The 23,637-nt window shown below is 45.4% G+C and overlaps 1 protein-coding gene across 14 annotated transcripts in view; it reads left to right on the plus strand.

Moving 5' to 3' along the window:
- Window positions 1–23,637, plus strand: part of spega (striated muscle enriched protein kinase a) — a 31,919-nt gene that overhangs the window by 5,021 nt on the left and 3,261 nt on the right. The window contains exons 1-36 of one of the 14 annotated variants that reach the window (XM_058052021.2): window positions 714–1,061; window positions 2,210–2,252; window positions 2,659–2,784; window positions 2,884–2,913; window positions 3,299–3,397; window positions 4,189–4,339; window positions 6,010–6,320; window positions 9,266–9,405; window positions 9,477–9,565; window positions 9,638–9,813; window positions 10,422–10,605; window positions 10,672–10,745; window positions 10,840–10,998; window positions 11,088–11,277; window positions 12,466–12,695; window positions 12,767–12,886; window positions 12,966–13,070; window positions 13,232–13,438; window positions 13,551–13,674; window positions 13,747–13,919; window positions 13,990–14,102; window positions 14,176–14,344; window positions 15,472–15,571; window positions 15,683–15,883; window positions 16,062–16,119; window positions 16,203–16,280; window positions 16,346–16,518; window positions 16,598–16,624; window positions 16,704–16,856; window positions 16,930–16,972; window positions 17,691–17,756; window positions 18,152–20,684; window positions 20,774–20,941; window positions 22,624–22,746; window positions 22,820–22,987; window positions 23,062–23,599. In XM_058052021.2, coding sequence (XP_057908004.2) covers window positions 2,781–2,784; window positions 2,884–2,913; window positions 3,299–3,397; window positions 4,189–4,339; window positions 6,010–6,320; window positions 9,266–9,405; window positions 9,477–9,565; window positions 9,638–9,813; window positions 10,422–10,605; window positions 10,672–10,745; window positions 10,840–10,998; window positions 11,088–11,277; window positions 12,466–12,695; window positions 12,767–12,886; window positions 12,966–13,070; window positions 13,232–13,438; window positions 13,551–13,674; window positions 13,747–13,919; window positions 13,990–14,102; window positions 14,176–14,344; window positions 15,472–15,571; window positions 15,683–15,883; window positions 16,062–16,119; window positions 16,203–16,280; window positions 16,346–16,518; window positions 16,598–16,624; window positions 16,704–16,856; window positions 16,930–16,972; window positions 17,691–17,756; window positions 18,152–20,684; window positions 20,774–20,941; window positions 22,624–22,746; window positions 22,820–22,987; window positions 23,062–23,599 — 7,277 coding nt within the window. In that variant the 5' untranslated portion in view covers window positions 714–1,061; window positions 2,210–2,252; window positions 2,659–2,780. Of the gene's footprint in view, window positions 1–712; window positions 1,062–2,209; window positions 2,253–2,283; window positions 2,914–3,298; window positions 3,398–4,188; window positions 4,340–5,176; window positions 5,921–6,009; window positions 6,321–9,265; window positions 9,406–9,476; window positions 9,566–9,637; window positions 9,814–10,421; window positions 10,606–10,671; window positions 10,746–10,839; window positions 10,999–11,087; window positions 11,278–12,465; window positions 12,696–12,766; window positions 12,887–12,965; window positions 13,071–13,231; window positions 13,439–13,550; window positions 13,675–13,746; window positions 13,920–13,989; window positions 14,103–14,175; window positions 14,345–15,471; window positions 15,572–15,682; window positions 15,884–16,061; window positions 16,120–16,202; window positions 16,281–16,345; window positions 16,519–16,597; window positions 16,625–16,703; window positions 16,857–16,929; window positions 16,973–17,690; window positions 17,757–18,151; window positions 20,685–20,773; window positions 20,942–22,623; window positions 22,747–22,819; window positions 22,988–23,061; window positions 23,600–23,637 lie in introns of those variants that run through there. The other 13 variants (XM_058052022.2, XM_058052025.2, XM_058052015.2 and 10 more) reach the window with 13 other exon arrangements.

Genomic DNA, 23,637 nt, shown 5'->3' on the forward strand with positions numbered 1-23,637 from the left:
CTTTGGGGGGGACGGACAGGAAGTGAAATTGGGGGTTGGAATCATTATATCAATGATCAATGAAGCCTCCTGTTCCTGTTATCAAGCCTGGTGCTAGTGTGTCTCACCAAACATGACAGTAAGTTACACCTAGGGACCGTTGTAAAGTACTACTTTTCATCACAGTGTCTTTGAATGCATCTTCAGAATGCCTTCGTCTTATATTTTAGCCATTGTTCCATCGAAAATGCTTCATTTAAGCAAAAAATACACAACAATTGCTTAAATTAGCATATGTTAAAGGCAATATTCAACCCCAAACAGATGGTTTTGAAAAAGCAATAGCATGAAGCTGCGAAATTGTAAATACAGTGGCGAGGGGCAACTGTAGCCTACTTCCATTTCTCAAGGCTGGTAGGTCGGTCTTTACAATGCTGGCGCCAGCAACTCAAATAGTGTTTTTACTATTAATGTTCCTTTCAAGAAAGGAACATTCAGTTGTTTTGGGGAGGGTCCTCTTATAGAAGGCCATATTTGGGGGATTTTAAACCTACAGTGGAGCACCTGTGACCCCTCCGGGTAAAAGGAAGAAATATCAGAAGAGGCTTCTGCCATTTTGGAGAAGATGTGTGACCCAGGCGTCTTCGGCCCTCCCCCCTCTCTTATGTTTAGCCACTTCCATTCTGTCATGCCGTCCTCCCCGAGCATCTCCTCCCTCCTCGGTCGCTCGCCACTGCTTCCTCTCTCCCCCTCCTCCTATTTTCCTCCAGAGCTGTCGCTCCTCATTTCCCCACCTCTAATGTGCTCCATCTGCTCGCACCCCTCCTCCTCTCGCCGTGATTTCGGGACGCTGCTCTCATCGGCGGTCGGATACGCTCTCAGACACAAAGACGCCTCCCACCGGCTCGCTCCTGAACGTTGCATGCGAGCATAAACACAGCTGAATCCCGTTTGGTGTTTTTCGCTTTCCATGCCACACCCTTGGCACTCCGGCTTTGTGCAAGCGCACGCATGCCACAGGTAATCTTGTCCCCTTGACAGGAAGCAGGATGAAGAAAATCTGGTCCAAGAAGAGATTTCAGGTGAGGCTGCTGCCAAAATGAACTGAACTTGTGATACTGATGTTTATCTGATGATGTGTTTACCTTTTGGGAGGTATTGCCACACCCATCACCTGATAATGGGATGCTAATTAGATGATTATTTGGACACTTTTGATGAAAAACTAGAGGAGAAATTCTTATTTCAGATCTGCTCTGAGTCGTCATATTTTGTAGATATGGCAGCTGTAACACAGGAAATAACAAGGCATTCCTAAAGATGATGAAAGTGTGTCAGTGGGCTATGCTCCATGGCAACAACCGGGGCAGCTCGGATGTTGTTTTGTTGTCTGTTCTTTCTCTTTGTGGCGCCAAAATGGCAGCATTGTGGTTGCAGCCACAAAGTGCGTGTTCTGATGCAGCTGCTTCCAGTTGATATGGTGATCACGACCAGCCGCCAGGCAACAGTTGCAAAAATATTCAGCCAATGAGAACACCAAAATGTGCAGGGGGAACCAAAATGACTCATGACATGTTTTTTTTGGTTGCTTCTTTCCATCCACTGCAACACACTGAGTCATTGTGTGTTGCTCTCCATGGTACTGATTGACAGACCTGACATTTGATGACGTGATGGTCAGGGCTTGTAAATAACATGAACAGCAATAACGATCACAGACTAGTTTCTATATTATCTTATCGTCCTAGGGTCTGGGGAGTATGCTGGAGCCTATCCCAGCTGACACCCTGGACTGCTTGCACATGGAGACAAACAATCATTCACACTCACATTCAATGCATGTTGGAAACCTGCACATGCAGAACATCCCAACCCAGATCTTCCAGATGCTAACCATTCGGCCACAGTGCGGCCATTGTTGCATCGAAAACAAGATATTTACAAACATCAGCTTTGGTGTTGGAAAACAGTTATTGACATTTTTGGCTCTCTTCCGATATCCACTCTCTTTTTGTGTTTGGTTCATATTGATTTGGTGTATCTCCTCAATTAATTAATTAAAACAACAAGCCACAGATTAATCGACCAAGGAAATAATATTTAAATATTTGAACAGATAGTCTGATTGAGTAATAAGCATAAAGCAGCAGTTAGATGTTTTTTTGAGTGCCTCGCTAACCAATGATTGTTGCTGCTGAGTAACACTTAATTGTGCTCTGTCTTGTTGCAGAGAAGCGGCCATTCCACAAGGACATTTGGCAGATTCACCCATGGTGTGTTGTCATTACGAGCTTTTCTGTCATTGTATTCTATTCTGCCTACGTCAGCCTTTGAATTGCCACGGTAATGGCTCTCCATGCCGCTGCACATCGTCTGTGTCTGCCGTTAAGTGCCCACAACAAGAGTGGTTGGTAGTGTACGTCCTCCCCCACAGTGCAATCCCTTTGCAATCATGCCTCTGCCTCTTGAGTGAACAGCCCCTTGGAGAAACGGCGTGTGATAATTCGTCAATTTCAGAGTCTTGTTTCCCGCACAAATACATGACAGCGCTGCAAAATGAATTCTATGGCTATGACTTCCATGCATCAGCATGTATCTGCAGCCTGGAAAACACACACACACACACACAGAGTTATTACTGTCAGATTGTTGATGTTGCATCGGCTTTCTTACTGTTAGGCCGACCTGCTGGAATTATCTAATCAGGATCTGGCTTGATGGGGCGCAGCTCAATGAGGTGTGACCGAGCGCTCTGACCAGTAGACATATCAGTCCGGCCAACCGCTGATTTTTAACCTCGAATGGGTACGAAGAGGATTGGTCGTGTGGGTGAGAGGGATGCTGGTTTCCATAGTAACGGTGCTCTCCCGTCTGCCCTCTCTTGCTGCCACTACGGAAGCGAAGTTTTTCGCTCCTGCCGAAAGCAAAGTTACGGTAAACCTGTCTCTTCTGATTCATGATTCGTCTGTTGTTGTTGTTTTTCTTTGCCTCTGAGGCTTCATCTCATTGCCATGGTGATGTGCTTTCAGGCGGTTGGCATTTTTCTTTTTCCTCGTCCATGTTACTTGAATGTGGTTTCCTTCACAAATCCCCAAATGTTCCCATCTTTTTGTTTCTGTGTGGGTTTAAAGTGGTCTTTTGGGATTAAAAACAGGACGTTCGTAGCAGGCGACTGGATGCATGGAATATGTTCCCCTCCTCCGCATGGCTTCTTGTCATGCCCCCGCTTCAACCGATAAAATCTCTCTGGGGAGCCTTCCTCCTCCGCCTCCTTCCCTTCTTGCCCCTCCCGTCATGTTCTGCCTTGTTTTTGTTCCAGACTCTGAGAACACAGAAGATGAGACTACAGAGCCCCAGATGGAACCCAAAGGAGGGGCAGGGAGGCACCAGGATAAGGGCGCCCGGAGAAGACTTTCAGGTACTGATGCTGACATTTAAACCCTGATACACTATAGAGTCACAATGTCATCTTGGAAGATCTTTTTTCATTCCTTTTTGATGTATGTGGAAAGAAATATAATTAAGTGACTCTAAAATCAAAAATAGAATGTGAAAAAATAAAGTCCTGAATGAGCTGAACACCTTGACGATGGAGTGGTGTTAATTAATTAAGAATTGTGGAAGTTGGAAGAATTCTCAAGTTCAAAGGGAATTTATGCTGTCCAAAAAATAGAATTAGAGGAAAAGTGGGAATTTGGGGGGAAGATTTGACTGTAGACGGTGTGAAGTGGTTGTGGAATGTAGAAAAATGGAAATATTTGGAGGAAAATTACAAGTCCTGAATGATGTAAACATAAACAACATCCAATGCTACCCCGACTCCAGCTAACTGTGGATTATTCAATCTTCCCACTCTTTCCTCCCAACCAGGCAGGCAGCAGGATGTCTGAATTTAGATCATAGAGTACTGACACCCTTCTCCACCTCCACCACAAACACACTTCCCTCACTAGTGCTTTGTCTTTGGCACCCACATTTTGAACTTGAAGAATATGCAATGAGGTCGGCGTAGGTGAGCCATCATTTGTTTCCCTTCAAGAAGCCTACGGTCATCTTCACAGCATACGGAAGCAAGGAGGACTTGAGCTAAATTCGGGAATAAACACCTATCCATTCGCGTCTGTGAATATTCTCGTTCATCCTGGTAACCTGCGTCAAAACAAGCCATTAAAATGATCCTGATACTCATGAGTCTCTCTGTCCATCTAGGAGAGGGGGATCAGATGATGGACTATAACCCTGATGTTTCCGATCGACGATCCACGCTACCAGGCTCTTATGATCCAATCGTAGAACGGGAGCTCCGGGCGCTGGGCTCTCGTCCACCGGGGCCAAACATGGACCCCACAAATCCATCCAGGCAAGCGCTTGGCAGTGGTCCCGCGGAGGGACCCCTGCCTGTCCGTCACCTGGGTGTTGAGCCGCTGATCCGGGCATCTCACGCTAACCTGGCGCGCCCCGTTCAGGGGTCAGAGGAAAGTGTTTCTGTAAGCAGCGACTACTACGGCAGTATGTTCAGCCTCTACCGGGGGAGAACATTCTCCATGCCCTTATAGAAGAGTCCAAAGTACCTTCAACCCCAAATTTGAAAAAGACGCTCAAGCCAAGCCACATTCTCCAGTCATCCCGTTAACATTACTGTGTATTCCTTTCATGGACTTTTCTTTGGCGCCACACTTTCCTTTGACTTGATGTTGCTGTGAGTTCCTCTTAACTCTTTCATGTTACACATGCACTGACATTTTTTATTGCACTGTGAGTTGACCTGCTGCACGCTATCTGGAGTCTCAAACACTTTTTACGCTTGCAGTGGCATGACTGGGTTGCTGGCCTTGATCCAAGTTATTATTAGCATGAACACAAATTTCTAATCGTGTGACTCATGGTCTTCCCTTTGAGGCATGACATTTTTTGTATTTGACGTTTTTAAAGTCAAGTAGTAATAATTTGCTGTTTTTTCCTTCACTTTACGACACTTAGAGTAGATTGTTGGCAGGTTCCTTTGAAGCCTTACATGTAATGTTACTGCTATGCCATCTTTGCTTGTCTGTTATGTGTCCCAGCTGAAAATACTAGCAAATTTCAAGCGTATCGCTACAAAGTGACACAGACAGACCTTTGTTCCTTCCAAATCGTCTGGCATCTCTGCAGGAATCTAACTTCATGCCTCATTTCCCCTCAACCCTCATCCCTCCAGGACTCAAAACGATGAAGAATCGTATGGGAGTCTCTCCCAGGTGCCCCCACACTCTCATCAGCCACCTCCCCTCACACACACACACCCCACCAAAGCCCCAAATCACAACCAGGATGAACCCAGACATCCCGATGAGACACAGCAGAAATCTGACGCTAATAAGATCCTGCCATCCAAGTTGGCTCGTTCTGGGCCCAACATCTTTGACAAGGTCCGGACTTTTGAGGAGCGAAGGTTGAGTGTTGATCTGCCGGATCTCGTTGGATCGGTTTCAGGGTTGGATCGCAGAGAAAAGGGCAAGGACGCCTCCCAAAAACGGACAGCCTTCAAGCAACGAGCCTCCTCTTTGGAGGACAACAAGAGCTACTCAAAGCGTGTTGAGAGTTACCAGAATAAGTTCACGGAAGAGCTAGAGAGGATTAAAAAGCTTGTCGGCAGAGGAAGAATAAAAAAGGCATATTCCACTGAGCAGCTGCCGCAAAAAGAGTTGTTGATGACGAGCAGGCTGGAGCCTATCCCTCCACAAGTGATTAAAAAGCTGGAGGCACGGCAAGCTTTGGAAGGAACACAGGCCCGGGAGCCTGGTAGACCACAAACTCTAGTTCCTGAAAAAGTTGGGCCAAGCCCAATGACAAATTACTCATCACAAGGAAGCACTGGGAATTTTAGTGTTGCCATGGAGACAGCACTAGTTCCCCAGTTGCCAGGGCAACCACTGACAACAGCCAAGACCAGACTCACCAGGTTTGGAGGGAATAATCTCTACTGATGAAGGTGTTAACGAGAAGGCTCTAACTATAAAATGACTCCATTGTTTTTGTGTTTGAATGCAGGGAAAGCACACAGAACTCTCCCAACACTCCCACCTCAGCAGAACATCTATTTCCTCCAAGCAAGGACAAGGACAGATCCCTCAGTCCAACGGGAAAAAGAGCATCACCGGTCACAGTTAGGGAATCGGGGTCACAGTATCCAGCCAAACCGCCCAGGCTCACCCCGTCACCCACACCTTCCATCAGCCCCCACCTTAAGAGAAGGAAGGCCATTCCTACCATCCTGGTGGAAGATGAAACTGTAACCACTGAATATGGTGGGAGGAAAGAAGACAAACGTGGCAAACGCTGGATCGGTCACTCTGCAGAAGGTAAATCTCTCCTTTGTATGGTGTCACATGAGTGGTGTGGATGGACAGGGGATTCATTTTAATAACATAGATTGACACATGGACATGGTCCACGATACCCCTGAAAGACTCTGAGGTCACGCTGACATGCACAATCTGTGACAACCCGGCTCCCCCAGTTTCAGCCCAGGAAGCATGTGAACTTTCTGTGGTGGGAATTTTCAGTAGCTGTCCTCCTCAGTGATGTGGATGAAGAAGTGAGGAAATTCTAAATGATCCCCCCGTGTGGTCAAGGCCGAGGGGCGGCAAGCATAGTCTGATGTACTGGTGTACTGGTGTACTGGTGTACTGGTGTACTGGTGTACTGGTGTACTGGTGTACTGGTGTACTGGTGTACTGCAGGCCAAGTGATGCGGGATCATATTGCGTGGCAGCTGTCAGCACGGCAGGCCGAGCATCCCGTAGGGCTGATCTCCAGTCAGATGAAGACTGAAGTCTTTTGAGTCAATTGTTGTCTACAGTCTTCTCTGTTATCCGCGCCTTGCAGCCGTTCAGTCTGTTTTTCTGTTGAAAAGCTCTTGTTAGTTGTCGACTGTTCGATGAAGTGATGCCCCAGACACGGTTGATGTTGAAGCGCAACTATGGGAAAAGTTTCATTGACAAAAATGATCGTGTGGTTGATCGTGGTGACAAAATGGCGAGGTGGTGCAGCGTTTGGTAAAAGTTGGTGCTATCGCAACATTGTCAAATACTCAGGGGTTTGAGAAACGCCATGAAATTACTCATTGTGGCACACGTAGGCACTCTGTTGTCTGATATTAGTAAGAAGCCTGCTCATTGCAGTGGCAGTTACCATGGCAACCCATGAATTCTTCAAAACCGGTTGAAAAGGCGGATTTGCGCTTTCAAAGGAAGATCCCCTGAAAGTGTAGGACAGATCTTCTTCAATGTAGAGATGATTGTAAACCAAATGTGTGTTTAGATTGTGCGTCCTGCTCATGCATGATGAACAGCCCTGGTTTGATACACAAATCCAATTCAGTGTCACCAGCAGCTTGAGCCTGTGTTGCCATATTAGGCCACTGAGTCCACCTTGTCTGAGTATTTTTAGCCACCCTCTTCTTGAGGGTAATTGCACTCTGCCTTGTGTTTGTGTTTGGAGCCTTTTATCTCACTAGATGTTCACCAAGCAGTGTAATCTGAAAGCGCAGGAAGCAGCACGCCTCCAACAGCTTTGTTTCTAATTTTTAATCACTTTTCAAGATCAATATAACTTGCACAAGAGGCAGCAGCAGTGTGGGCGTCACAATGTCGGGAACGTTGGAGGCTTTGTGCACTGGGAGCAGGCTTGGATGCGCGCAGCAGCGGCTTTGTAAGAGTTGGCAGGTTTACATGCTAAATACCCCAAGGAGTATTCATCCCCTGCAGACACAGCTCAGAGAGCTGGCTCTTGGTAGGTTGTTGCATTTCAGTTACATTTTAATTCTTCTATTTCATGACCAAAGATACGCTGGACTGCTTTGTTTTTGTACTCTTATTCATTGTTGCATCCAGTTGGGCAAAGACGCTTTGTAAAGTTGGAATAAAGGGACACAATCTTGTTTGTGTTGCTCCTATAAGGACTGGTTGAAATTGCTAGTGTAAGCCAATACTACATATGTACATCCATTTGAAATAGTATCATCAACGTCATATCTGAGTCATACTTGGATGGAATTCACATATGACTGCAATGCCAATATGACTAATTTAATCTAAGAGGCAATAGCCAATCCAAACATGCTATTCCATTTGTACCCCAAAGTGAAGTCTTGAAACAGTGAAGCCAGTTCCTTTATTTTTGCTGTGGACATTTAGGTTTGACATTTATTTGACATCTGACATTCATTTCAAGGTATAGTAACCCCTCATTTATCGTGGCAGTAGGATTCCTTATTCATAAATAGAATATTTTCATAGTTAGAGCATGGAAAGCCTGTTTCCCACCTTCGAGGTGCATTTTTTAACATTAGTAGATATGAAATAACACAAAATAAGTGATATAAGACAGCAATAAGACTCACATTGGATGAATTCCTTGTTGTTCCTTTTTATACTTCCAGTTTCTGTACCGTACTGCCTGTGGTGGTTATTGTCTCATCAATGTCTCATCAATGTCCAGTGTAGAATACAATACTACGTATCACAACACGTCTTTGATTGCGTCTTCTGGATGCCTTATATTTTGGATTTTACTGTAATTACGTCAGTATTGGATGGACATAGAAGACAGCACTTTGTTTGAAACCACTGTCACCTGAGCAAAGGTGCTGGAATTGTGTATTTTGCCACATTGTGTACTGACCAATGAATCTCTCTGATTGACATTTGGTTGTTATCCACCCATACACAACACAATGCAGTCAAACACAGGGAAAACCCATTGATGGAATAAGCAATGCAATCAGACGCCATCAGAAACGCCCGTCAGTCACATGTTGTTTCAAATCAAATAGATGTAAATGAGTCCCAACAGAAATGTGACGTACTATCAGATAAAGCATAACTGGGCAGTGTCATCTCAGTGTAAAACCAGTTAAGGTGAAGGCCCACTGCCTTGGCCCAGACACCCTTGAACAGAGCGTGTGAAACCAAGGCAGGGTACCATCCAGCTGTAAATGAATTCTGATGCAGGAGTCCAGACATGACGTCTACTGTGGAGTGCTGTGGGAATAAGTGAGTTACTGGGTCAGGGATTAAGGGATTCATTCATTATTTGCAGTGTGCACTGCACACGTCAGCTTTGGTTATTTTCCTCCACCAAGGTGAGCACTTGCATAATAGTGACTGGACATATTTGAAGCTGATAAGGACATAATTAGTCAAATCAACAAACTGTGACCTTTTCATGAACCCAATTAGCCAATAAATAGCAGCATGATTGAAATTTAAATGAGATCCTAACTCATCATCTTATGTATTTCCAGAGCCATGCAGGAGCCCTGGAAGCCCCGCCCACCTTTCAGATAAGGTGAACATGAGCCTAAAAGAGGAGGCGATGGAACTCGTTGGAGGAGCTCTTGCTCCGACTAAAAGTGTCAACTTCAAGGAGCCCCCCTATTTCCAGGTGGGAGAGTCGCTGAGCTGAAAGAAATGCACAAGAAATCTGAAAAGTGATGAATTGTATATCTTCAAAAGGCGGCGCCGTGTGACCAATCGGTGACGGAGGGCCAGGATGTTGTCATCTCGGTGAACGTCGCAGGGCAGCCGAAACCTATGGTTCACTGGTAGGATGTTGTGTGGAAAGGACAATGGCTGGGTTTCATTCCCTGACCACTTTGTGTTTTTTTATGACACAGGCTGAAGGACAATGTTTCAGTGAAGACAGCAGGACGCTTCTCCATGCAGGAGACAGAGGATGGTTCCACCGAGATGAAAATCACCTCAGCAAAGAGGTCAGACGCGGGGCTGTACGTCTGCAAGGTTGTCAACCAGTATGGAGTAAAACAAGAGGAGTGCAGAGTGGAGGTCAAAGGTGAGCCATCCTAAATCGGCTTTCCATTGACGTGCGGTGAGGTTTGTGGCTGGTGAGGCACTGACTCATTAAGAGGATAACAAAAGAGGAAAATACTTAGCTTTCCATTTATATAATCTATTATGAAATGAAAAAGTATTTATATATGAAGCACATTGAAAAGTTCTCATACTTTGTTGTAAAAGTATGATGGGTTTCTGGTGAACTTGGATATGTAATCCTCCATCTTGGCAGTCCAATACATTCATTCATTCAGCAGAGTGAAAAAACATCTTTTATGCATTTGACTTGCTGCTGTCCAGCTGGTGCTGCTGTAGCAAACAAAACACTGTCTTTTCCTCTCTATGGAAGGATGGCAGTGACAAGCACCTTCAGGATGAATCTAGTAAATGTGCAAATTCAGTGATTTTTATTTCAGAAAATGTTACAAATAATTGGAGATGACATTTATAATACATTTACATTGAGAAATATTCATATTCATTTAATGTTATCATGACTTGTTGTTTTGGTTTTTATCACGAGGCGACTCCCCACCCGCCCCACCCTTACTGCACGTCGCTGCTGCTTTCATGACCTGACAGTGGTTTGCTCTTCATCGTTGCCAGCTGCAGCACAGACCGACCTGAAAATTATTCAGGAGATCAAAGACGCATCAGTGCAGGGTGGTGAGTCGGCCATGTTTGAGTGCAATGTCACGGGGCCTCCGGACATGGACGTGGATTGGCTGTCCAACGGAAGGCTGATCCAGCCGGCGTTGCTCAACTGCAAGATGCACTTTGACGGTCGGAGGTAAGGTCATCTACTGCCTTGTCAGCCTTTGCTGTCTTCTCGTCTTGACTCCATTTTGTCACCCAGGTGCCGCCTGCTGCTAAATTCCGTTCATGAAGATGACAGCGGGATATACACTTGCAAGTTGAGCACGGCTAAAGGTGAACAACAAGACCGGCTCACCTTGGTGTCATGACGGTGATAACGTAATTCTACGAAAATTTAAAAAAAACAAACATTCTCTTTCATTTTTAGAGGAGTTGACGTCCAGTGCGAGTCTGAAGGTCACTCCGTCCAAGGAGCCGTTGTTCACTCGTAAGCTGGACATCCTTGAGGTCATCGCAGGTCGGACAGCCCGTTTTGACTGCAAGGTGAGCGGGTCACCGGCGCCACAAGTCACCTGGATGCATTTTGGTAGGAAACTCCCCGGACTCGCCGGTATCGTCCGAACGACATGAAAGTTCTTCAGAAGAATGTCTGTGTCTCTCCTCCGACGCCTCCAGAAACCAGAGTGGAGGAGAACGACAATGTGCACATTCTCAGTGAGGGAGGGCGCCACTCGCTCGTCATCACCAACGTCAGCAGTGACACAGAAGGTTTCTACACGGCCGTGGCGCAGAACATTCACGGGAAGTCTGAATGCACCGCTGAGCTGTACATGCAGGAGCACAGGACCGCCATCCCTTCTCACATGTGAGATGTCAACACACACAAACTGATAAAATACTGCGATATCTTGTGACATCAATCTTACTTCAAAACGACTACTAGCTGTTTGAATACTGTGCTGCTCACCAGCCAATGAGGAAACAGTAGAGCTTTCTTTGGCAGGAACCAATCACAAACTATAAGGGAACCCATTGGAAATAGCAGGAGGTCATTACTCAATCTGGTGTCCTCTTCTGGTGGCTGAATAAATCATTGCAGCGCCCCGGCGGTCATGGCCAATGAAAAGCTTTGTTGGGAAGAAATGCATGATGAAAACCGTTAAAATACTTTTCTTATTCTAAACTTGTATTGGTACTTGTCTTGTATATTTCTTATTTGCCTTTTGGGTGTTAGGCTGCTGTGCGATGATTTTAGGATTAATTGATGGAAGACAAAACTGTGAGTCAGACTGTTATATTGTCATGAGTTTTCTCATCGCTCATGACCTCAGACCTTGGCCAGTCATGGCCAAACATTACAGACTTCCCTAGTACGGGCCTCTAACTCAGTGCATGCTCCCTAATGTTATTCATATTGTGGTCACGCAAGAGATGGTCAGGGGGACTGCAGCTTGCTGAAGGAAGCCAACAGTGCTACAACCACAATGCCAATAGTAAACACACACAGGCAACATGGGAAACTGCTGCTACTATGGAGAATAATGAACAGCCTGGCTAATTTAGCTTTAGCAGCTTGTTGGCAAGCCCGAAGCATCGCCAGCAAAGCTGTGTGAGAGGCAGTGCTGGCAGGTCTCTGTCAGCAAGGAGTTGGCAAGAGAAGCTGATGTTCTGAAGAACCATTCATGCTTTAAAGAACCGTTAAAAACTGACTCTATTTCCAGTGTACCCCCAAGTAAGTTGAGTTTGAGACCCCATCCTAATAAAAAGCACAACATACAATCTTGTTATCTTAACACAACATGGGCCAACTTAAGCCACAAAACGAGCACACAATTGACATGTTTTGATACACAGGGGATGGAGTGAGGAGGTGGGAAATTACCATTTGGGATTCCAGGGATAGACATCCTTCCTGAAAGTAGAGAAAAAATTAATCCAATAAAAGTGGAAAAAATGTACATTTGAATTCTGGGTTGGGGGGAATAATTCCATTGTGACTGAAAGACTTTGACATGGGTAAACCAACATGGTGAGGCTTTCCAACACCCTGCAGGTCCAAACTGGAGAAGATGCCATCCATTCCAGAGGAGCCGGAACATGTAGAGAGTGAAGTGGAGAGGAGAACCATGCCGGACTTTGTCAAACCTCTGGCTGACCTGGAAGTCATTGAGGGCAAAGAGGCTATGCTTCACTGCAAGGTGACGGGACTGCCTTACCCAACCATCACCTGGTACCACAACGGAAAGCGCATTGAGAGCAGCGAGGAACGCAAAATGACTCAGTGTATGCAAAGACACACCACAGCTTCCTGGGTGGAAGGTGGCAAATAAAAACTGTGTGTGTATCTCCTTCAGACAGGGATGTCCACAGTCTGGTCATGCAGAGTGCTTGTCATGCGGACGGTGGTGTCTACAAGGCCGTGATTGCTAACAAACTGGGCAAAGCGGCCTGCTACGCACATTTATACGTCACAGGTCAGCCCAGGAGCATCACATCTGACAGAGGTCTTGTTTCTTCCCAAATGGGAACGCATATTTTTATGTTTGTCAACAGATATCATTCCAGATCCACCCGACGGCCCGCCTGTCATAGAAGCAATCACAGGGAAAACTATAAGCCTTAGCTGGAAGAGACCAAAGAGACTGGACCCATCTTATGGTAGCCATTTTCCCTCGGTCTCTGTCATAATCTGATCAAAGGGTTGCTATTAAAGCTGTTGTTTGTTGTGTTTATTCAGTTTGTTAAGGTCCTAGAATGTAATTAATTATTGGTGTCACACGTTTTGAATGTCTGCTTTTGGTTTACTTGCCTCTTTGCAGACCCTGGTTCCTTGCTATACGTGCTCCAGCAGCAACCTCTGGGCTCCATCCAGTGGTCCATTGTGGCGTCCAATCTGAGGGAGACCAGCTACACTGTCAACAGCCTATCCAAGGGAGTCCGCTATGCCTTTAGGGTCCTGACGTCTACTGGCAAGACGCTCAGCAAGCCTTCACCATCTACTGATCTGGTCCAGCTGCTGGACAGAGGTATCAAAGGTCCCCACATCTTCAGTGCTTTTTCAGGACAGAAATGACCAGTTGATCCATCACAAAATATCATCGCCAATATGTGACAAATATAGTACCACATATTTTATAGGACCCTATTTGAGGAAAGCGCCGGTGATCGTGGACAAAGCTGACATTGTGTATGTGGTTGACAACCAACCTGTGAGCATCTTCATCACCCTGAACCATGTGCACGCTACTGTAGCCTGGAAAAGGTAACGTTGGTTTTCATCGCTAAGGCCATACGCTGTATGTTGAAGGTAAAATGTTGAGGGTGTGTTCACCAGGAGGGGCGTGGCCTTGGTCAACAAACCCGGGTTGTGTGAAATGAGAATGCCGGATGATGATCAACACTCCCTGACGCTTCAGCGGGTCAAGACTTCCGACCTTGGTCAGCTGGTGGTGACGGCCAGCAACCAGTTTGGCAGCGACCTCTGCACGATGCAGCTCGCCATGGCAGGTTGGACCTCACACGGTTTGGTTTTTTGGACCCAAGTACCATAAAAAAAAACATCTGACGCCTACCGCAGTGCCACCTAAGTTTGAAACAATCATGGAGGACGTTGATGTGGAGGCCGGAGATACATCCCGGCTGGCTGTTGTGGTCGAAGGGAAACCGGATCCAGACATTTTTTGGTACAAGGTTAGTCTATGGACCCGAAGCATTCCTTAAAGTCACCTCTGAAAATGTAATGACGCGTTTCCTTTTCATTCAGGATGATGTGCTTCTCTCTGAGAGTTGCTATTTCACCTTAGTTTACGATGACCCGGAATATTCTCTTGTGATCCTCAATGCCCGTCCCGAGCACTCTGGTGTGTATACATGCACGGCACAAAACATGGCCGGGTCCAACTCCTGCAAGGCTGAACTGACAGTTCACACAGGTCCGTACAAAGCATCGCATGGGAAATCCTTCAACTAGGTTACATTTTCCCCAAAATCATTTTCCAAAGTTACAATTTTGCTTTTTTAATTTCTCATATCCTTATAATATGACAAGTTTATTTGTCTGAAATTATACCATTTTTTTTCATTAGAATGTGACTTTTTCTCACAATATTTTGACCTTATTCTTGTAAAATTAGAGCATTTTTGTGTTTTTTAAAAATGTTCCACTTGTAATAAAAAAAATGTTGTATTATTATGACTTTATTACCGCAATAATTTGACACATTCTGGTAACATTACTTTTTCCACAGGCAAATTTTCCAAAAATGACTCTTTATTCTTTGTTTTGTTTCTTTTTCATAACATATTTTAACACATTATAACTTATTTAAAAATATATATATATTTCAACTTAATGCTAATAAAAGTTTATTTTTAATCACAATATTATAATGTAATTCTCATAAAATAAGGTCTTTTTTCTCATGAGATAACAACCTTTTTTCTTTCAATATTTTGACTTTATTCTTATAAAATTACTGCAGATTTTTTCATTTGAATTTTTATAAGAAATAACAAAACAGGCGCGGGCAGGAAATATTCTCCAGGCCCTACTTGAGTACTTTGTCGTTATTTTTGATTTTTTTATTTCACAAACAATCATGGCAAAACAGACATCAAGGACAAGCATCCGGAAGCCATGGAGCTTTTTGTGACCTTGTGTAATTTACTTTGGGGTGCGAGTACTACTGTATATATTACGTATGACCTACAACCAGTGATGGGAAGTTTAAAATTACGGCGTTACTAACGCCATTACTTTTTTCAGTAACAGGTAATCTAACTAATTACTTTTAGTGTCAGCATAATGCTGTTACCGTTTTCGACACCCCGTTACTGCTTGTTACTGAAGCTGCCTAGTAACTATCCGAGGGGGATAGTTACTTTTACTGGTAACTAGTTACTTTTGTAGTGGAGTAACTCAGTTAGTTACTTTTTTTTAGAAGTAACTAATAACTATACCTTATTACTTTTTTAAAGTAACGTGCCCAACACTGCCTACAACTACTGTATACACTGTATATACTACACACAGCAGAACCAATGCATATCTGTCTTGCAGAGCGTAAAGAGGCAATAGAGCCAATGGAAGACAAGGGATCCATTCTCCGGACGATGCGACGCCTGACAGACTACTACGACCTCCACAAGGAGATAGGCAGGTATGTGTGTGCCCATTCCTGTCAAGACTGAGTGCCAGCTTGACAGAGAACCAGGGCGCAGACTTCGGCCAAGGTTGAATTGACCTTCCGGTGATATGTACATATGCGTAGGGGAGCCTTCTCTTACGTAAAACGGGCCACTCAGAAGAAGGGAAAGAAGGATTTTGCTGCCAAGTTCACTTCTGCACGCGGGAAAAGGAAAGCCTTGGCACTGCAAGAGATGGAGCTGCTGTCCCTGCTGGACCATGAGCGGATCATCTACTTCCACGATGCCTTTGAGAAGAAGAACGTGGTGGTGCTCATAACAGAATTGTATCCTTTGTTTCACGTAATATTACGACTCTATGGGAATAAAATTATTCCATTCTTGTAAAATTGCACCTTTTTTAGCTAAAATCCCTTGAAGCCAGGGCAAATTGTTGGGGGATCGCTTTTTTATCATTCATGGGTTGGGCTGTGCAGTCTACTTTTCCTCATCTGTGGCCTGAAGGTGTCACGAGGAGCTGCTGGAACGAATGTCCAGAAGAACAACGGTCACAGAGCTGGAAGTCGGTTGCATTGGAAGTGGCTTGGATTCTGCCCACATGCAACCATGTCACATGACCTTGACACCATTTGTGCATCTCCCCAGATTCGTCGAAGTGTTCAGCAGGTGTTAGAAGGCCTTCGCTACCTTCATGAGAAAGACATTGCCCATCTGGACATCAAGGTACCAGAATTCAGATGAGATTGAAAGCACGAGAGTTCACGCTGTTTGTCTTCATTTTCGTCCAGCCAGAAAACATTTTGATGGCTGGTGCCAGCAGCGACCAGATCCGCATTTGTGACTTTGGTAACGCCATCAGACTAGAGTCCGCCGAGGAGCAGTATTGCAAGTACGGCACACCAGAATACGTGAGCCCAGAAATTGTGAACCAAACCCCCGTTTCCACAGCAACAGACATATGGTGAGCCACACACCATGTCCACTGCTTGCAAGGAAAAAAACCCTACCTCATCTGTTTGTGTCTCTGCTGCTCCCAACAGGCCAGTTGGGGTCATTACATATCTCTGGTAGGTCATACAACAGTAGCATGCATGTATTTCATATTTAGCATATAGCATCTCACGTGTATAAATGTGTATATTCCAGCCTGACAGGAGTGTCACCGTTTGCCGGTGAAAACGACAGAGCCACGGTGCTAAACATTCGCAACTACAATGTGGCCTTTGAGGAGAGTATGTTCTCTGCCCTCTGCAAAGAGGCAAAGGGGTTCGTCATCAAGCTCCTGGTGGTGGACCGCCTGTAAGCATCTCAGAGATGTTTTTGCACAACCGTTCTACACTGTAACTTAACGTATTTGTACCTGCTCTGCCAGGAGGCCGAGTGCCACTGAGTGCCTACGTCATCCTTGGTTCAAGGTATCCGTCAATCATTATTTAATGCACATGAGAAAAACAACAATTCATAAGATCTACTTTTTAAAAATCCTTGCAACAATATAGATTTTATGTCAATGTCACTGATTGAAGTAAAGCTCACTCACTCGCCAGTTTCAAGTAAAAGACCCTTAACACGATACAGTCGTCCCTCGCCACTCTGCAGTTTGAATGAGTTCATTTAAAGCATCTTTCACACTGCATGGAGGCTGGCTACCGAGCCAGCAGAGCCGAGTCCGTGTGTCATGGCTCCTCTCGTTCTGTGTGGAAGTGGTATGATTTTGGCTTCTTTGTCCTTTCTCCCCTCTCAGTTTAAGTATAAGTAAATTGATGTGACTAACTCTTTAGCTTGGTAGCTAGCTATTCTTGCGGGAACGGTCTGTCGCATCAACACCTGCAGTGATGCCGTAACCTGCACAAACAAAGAATAATAGGAGTGTAAAAGTAACTATGGGGGTGTTATTTCATGTATGCAAGGCTCTAGTCATGTTAAAACCCGTATTTAGAAAGTTATAGACAGTTGTTGGATGCTCTAACTACACAAATATTCTGTTTATTAATGGTGAATCATACTTTGTGACTTAATAACGAAGGACGACTGTATTTTAAAACACCACCCAGTTCATTTATGGTGTATGATTTTATAAATGTCTTCAAAACACGGACGATTTAAGGACACCGATGACTTTTTATCTTACAGTCAGAAAGCAACAAGGGCATCTGCACTGCAAGACTCAAGCAGGTTTTGTCTAGAAGACGATGGCAGGTACAGCACACCTTTTACACTCACTGCTAAGATTCCGTACACAACCTAATGAGAGCTAATACATGGTATGGAAATAATGCTATTGATACTGTGATTATATTTAGGCTTTATGTTGGTTTCATTTTTCCGTTGCGTTAAAAAAAACAAAGCTTTAAATACTGAGTAGTGATTCCGCAACCAGTGGCAACCCCATCAAACTGCCTCCTCAAAGGCTACACGAGTGGTGCATTTGTGGTTGTGTTGCCAACACAACTATGAGCATTCCATTCAATGGAAGAATTGCCAGCAAGAAGCACAACTCCTAATCTACCAAACACAAATGTCTGAACATTTTTCTTTTAATTGTATTCAAAAAACACTGCTTCTTCACTTGTGTCCTGATGTTTGCTCCTCAGCGCTCCCTCATCGGTTACAAATCCAAGATGGTGATGCGGACGATCCCAGAGCTACTGAACGACGCATCCAGCCACGTCTCCATTGCAGTGGCACGGCAATTAAAAGATGGCTCGCCGCCGCCTTCCTCGTCCTCCGACTCTGAGGCAGATGTGGATGAGCTTCCCTTCATTCCAATGCCGATATCGATGTTCTACTCCGATTCTAGAGTCTCCCTGAATGAGATCCCCGGCGATGAGGAACCAAGGAGGCCACGTGGTGTTGCTGATGGGACTGAGGATGACCCGGACTCGACCAGTCCAAATGAGATAAATCGACAGACAAAACAAGCTCCACTTAATAAAGGATCAAGCACGGAGTCCGAAGAATCTCAGACGAAAGCCAGAAGATCTACCATGAGGAGAGGAAGCTCTGCTGACTCTGCACTGCTTCTCCACGTGGACTCAGGGGAGGACAATGCCGATGAGGATACAGACACAAGCAACAACAGTCTGAAAAAGGCGGTTTCTCTGGAACTGCCAAACCGTAGCCCAAGCCCTGGCATGACAAAGTTAAGCCAGGAGGATTACGCCTTGAAGCTGGAGCTCATGAGACAACGGCTACTCAGGGGAGGTAGCATGGATAAAAAGATGAGCGGCCTGCGAGGACCCTTGTTTGAAACACTGGGCATGGAAGATGAGAGACGGACAGGGTCTCTCGAGCGCAATCTGAGGAGATCCAGAGCCGGACCTGCCACACTCACAAGAGCTGCATCCTCTGAGAATGCTGGAGAGGACACGCCAAAGACCAAAGTTTTTCGGAAAAGCTCCTCCTTTACCCAGGGAGATTCTGAGCCCATGTCCCTTCACCGCAGGTATGGAGCACCCTTGGAGATCCCATCTGTGAGCGACAGCAGCACTGAGGGGAAGAAGCTTCAGGAGGCAACATCCATGTCGGCCCTAACAGGACAGACAATGCTGGAGTCCGCATCACCAACTGCGCTCAACTCATTTGTGTACCCAACACCAGGGTCAGTGGACCAAAGTCAAAAAAAGAATGTTGAAGAAAAAAGGACCAACAAAGAAAAGGTAGAAGAAGTAGAATCCGAGTTGAGATTACCTTCCGTTATTACTCCTATCATTGTGATAGAGGAGGATGATGAAGAAGAGGACAAAGGAAAAAAATGTCAGGACAGTAGCGAAACATCCCAAACCCGTGAAGCACCATCTACATACAGAAGCAGTGCAGAAGCTGTCACGGTGTCATCTGGAACATCTGACCAGGTTACTGTCAAATCAGACCAAGGACCTGAGCCTCAAGATTATGTTTTATCCTCAAAACACTCGGCAGTGTTTGCAAAAGTAGCAACAGGACACAGATCCTCTGCTTCCAGTTCCTCGTCAAACCCAGATATTTCTGGCGTGCTGGGCTGCCCACAACTGAGAACGGATATCAAAGACATTGACTCAGAGGAGGTCTTTGAGGCCAGATTTAAGAAGCGAGAATCATCTTTGACACGTGGCCTTAGAAAGCTAACCAGAAACAAGTCTGAGGAGGAATCACCCCTCTTAAGCCGTAAGATGGGAGGTGGAGGTGAGGAGGTTTACAGGCCAGGGCCAAGGGGAGCACCTCTGGAGATGATCTCCACGGGACTACAGGAGAAGTCCAAATCAGTTCAAGACCTACGGGAAGATAAGGATAAAGAACCAGGACTGGGTCTTATCGGGAGGTTTTCATTGCGGGGTAAGAGATCCTCATCCATTGATAAAAAAGCGGAGAAATCGAAGGATGGTCAGGAAAGTGCAGCCACTAAGAGGGTCACTTGGGCGATTGGTCGAAGTAAATCTCTGGACACCAAGGAGCAAGAAGCCACAGAACATAGAAAAGCTGATGAGTCTGCAATTTCTGCTGTGAGGCGCAAATTTGAGTCCAAAGTGGCTGGAATCTCTGCCAGACTAAGGACCCAGTCGGAGGACAGGAAGGATCAACATGCCGAGAGAAGTCCGAAAGATCTGGATTTGAAAAGGATCACAGATTCTTCCGTCCTTGCAATGCGACAGAAGTTTGAGAATAAAGTGGCGGGAAATTCCACAAAGACGCGCAGTCAGTCAGATGAGCGACAGGAGAAGACGGAAGGAAAGAGGACACCCCTGTTTTCTCGCCATCGCCACTCACAATCCGAGGGCCGTGGACTGCAAGGAATGGGGGTGCCGGAGAATCAGCTTGCAAAACAGGTTGGCGTGGGCACGTCCAAGGAGTCGGTTGGATCTGTTTCAAGTGTTCATTCTGAGAAAGAGAACGAGCGGCGCTCTCGATGGGACAGGTGGGGTCTGACCAAGAGCAAAAAGGACAAAACACCTTCTCAGACTGACATTCCCTCACACACCCCCCCAAAAAATGAGACCTCATCCACAAAGAAGTTTGTCCGTTCCACTTCTGATTTCCCACCTGTGTTCCACATCAAACTCAAAGACCAAATCCTCTTGGAGGGGGAGGAGGTCACCCTTTTCTGTCTCCCAGCTGGAAGTCCACTTCCTGTCATCTCATGGATGAAAGGTCTTTGAGCACTGGTAGCATTAAAATATGAATTTCTCTCATGTTCCAGATTGTCAATGCTAACTTGAGATGTTTTGTTCATGTTACAGATCGTAAAGCTCTGCTGGCGGATGACCGAGTCAGTCTGATGTCCCATCCCGATGGCAGGCAGCTTCTTAAAATCCTGAAATGTAGCCCCAGAGATGCCGGAGTGTACGAGTGCTTAGCTACAAATCCCATCGCTGCCATCACCACCACCTGTACTCTGTCAATAGCTTGTGAGTGGCGTGACAACCGAGTCATCAAAGCAAGGCATTTCCTCATGAATGATACTTCTGGCTATCATGCAATTCAAGTATGGATGATTCTTGCTTGCAGTAATGGCATTCATTCTGGCACTCCTTTTCTATGCCACTTGTCCTCACTAGGGTCATGGGGGTATGCTGAAGCCTATCCCAGCTGACTTTGGGTGTCAGGGTAAACACTGGACTGCACGGACAAACAACCATGCGCCCTCACATTCATACCTGGACAATTTAGAGTCACCGTTTAACTTACCGTGCATTTTCATGCATATTTGGGGGAGTATGGGAGTACCTGGGGAAATCCCACGTACGCTTGAGGAGAACACACAGAGATGTCTAAACAGAGATTCAAATCCACATCTCCTGACTGTGTGGCCAACATGTCAACCACTAATACACTGTGTGGGCCGAAAATTTGCTTTTCTGAGGAGGAACTGTGGGGCTGTACAGTGGACTAGTGGTTAGCATGTTGGCCATGCGGTTAGATGAGCGGGAAGATCAGGGCTGGAATCTCTGTTTGGGCATAGCTGTGTACATTATACTGTACATTCATACTGTACCTTCATACTGTACCTTCATACTGTACATTCATACTGTACCTTCATACTGTACATTCATACTGTACATTCATACTGTACCTTCAGACTGTACATTCATACTGTACATTCATACTGTTCATTCATACTGTACATTCATAATGTACATTCATAATGTACATTCATACTGTTCATTCATAATGTACATTCATACTGTTCATTCATACTGTACATTCACACTGTACATTCATAATTTTCATTCATACTATACATTCATACTGTACATTCATACGTACTGTACCTTCACAATGTACAGCCATACTGTACATTCACACTGTACATTCATAATTTTCATTCATACTATACATTCATACTGTACATTCATACGTACTGTACCTTCACAATGTACAGCCATACTGTACATTCACACTGTACATTCATAATTTTCATTCATACTATACATTCATACTGTACATTCATACTGTTCATTCATAATGTACATTCATACTGTACATTCACACCAGACATTCATAATGTACATTCATATTGTACCTTCATACTATACATTCATACTGTAAGTGTGAATGTGAGTGTCATTGGTTGTTCGTCTGTATGCCCCCTGTGATTGGCTGGCAACCAGTCCATGGTATACCACACCTCTCAGCCAAAGTCAGCTGGGATAGACTCCAGTATACCCCATTAAGGTTGCTAATGTTTTCCAGTAGAGTCCCTCATTTATAGCAATTAATTGGGTCCAGACCCGCCCGATAAATGGATTTCTGCAATCGAGTATTAGTGCTTCAATATTCAATATTAGTGGAATATTTTCCCAGTTTAAGCATATAAAACCTGTTTCACCCCGTAGACATTTAATAACATCGCAGGAGTCACATTTACACTATTATTCATCCCAAACTTTTGCTGCCTTTGTTGTGTGACCATTATTGTAACCATTGATGCAGTTTGCATGGTCATTATTAATCAAAAGGACTTGATGGAAAAGATCTATAAGCACATTCTCTTTGGATGATTCAAGGTCTGCTCTAAAAGTCGACCTTGAATCCATCAAGACACAGACAACATCACCTTATTTGGTCTGCTTCTCCACATGTGCTGAAGATGTTCCCAAGCGACCAGGGACCCCTGAGGTCCCTCAGACGTACAGCAACACCGCTCTGGTGCTTTGGAAGCCGGCAGACACCAAGCCTCCATGCAGCTACACTCTGGAAAGAAAGACAGAAGGTGACTAATCTGCTGTCAATATGCAAACCACAGTTTGCCAATGGAAACGCGTGCTTACATCTCGCTTCTTCAGGAGATTCAACCTGGCAAACGGTAGCCACCGGAGTGCTTGACTGCTACTACAACGTGACGGACTTACCACACAGGGGCTTGTTTCGGTTCCGTGTGTCCTGTGTGAACAAGGCAGGACAGGGGCCACAGAGCAACTGGTCCGCTCCAGTCAGTTTGGACGACTCAGCAGGTATTTCTAGGAATGTTGGACTGACGCGCCACATGTTGGAGAAACATTCTAGTATTGTTGCCTTTTGTCCTCAGCTCAAGACGCTACACCGGTGGTGGCTGTTGTTAAGACAGCAGACACACCTGAGCCTCTGGTGTCCCCACTCACACCCATGATGACTGCCACCAGCTCCACCACATCAGGTCCTGAAGATGCACCCGCACCAGTGATGCCCCCTTGTCCTGCGACATTGTCATCATCTACTGGGCCTTCCAGCCAGATAGCTCCCTCTGCCGTCACAAACACACCACATGCTCCAAAAATAAGCTCCTCTGCACCATTTATAGTCCCCAAGCCCCAGAGTCCAGTGAACATTGTGTCTCCTATGACCCAGACCTCCACCACCCTTGTAACGCTACCTTCAACCCCCACCAAACCAGTTTCAGCGACCACCACAGCTTCTGTGCCCATCTCCTTCGCCCCTCAAGTACTCCAAACATCCAGCCTGAGCCCCATCGGGGGAGGGGTCAGTATGCCCGACAGAGGCACCCCATCCAGGTGTGCTACACCGTCTACGAGTCTAAGGCAAGGGGTTCCACAGAAACCGTACACCTTCCTGGATGAGAAATCCAGGTAATGGAGAAGGTCACTGGAAGTATTTACCATTGAAC

The sequence above is a fragment of the Doryrhamphus excisus genome, linkage group LG15, assembly GCF_037039965.1.
Source record: "Doryrhamphus excisus strain RoL-2023G ecotype Guam linkage group LG15, RoL_Dexc_Guam_v1.1, whole genome shotgun sequence".
In the NCBI taxonomy this organism is placed as follows: domain Eukaryota; kingdom Metazoa; phylum Chordata; class Actinopteri; order Syngnathiformes; family Syngnathidae; genus Doryrhamphus; species Doryrhamphus excisus.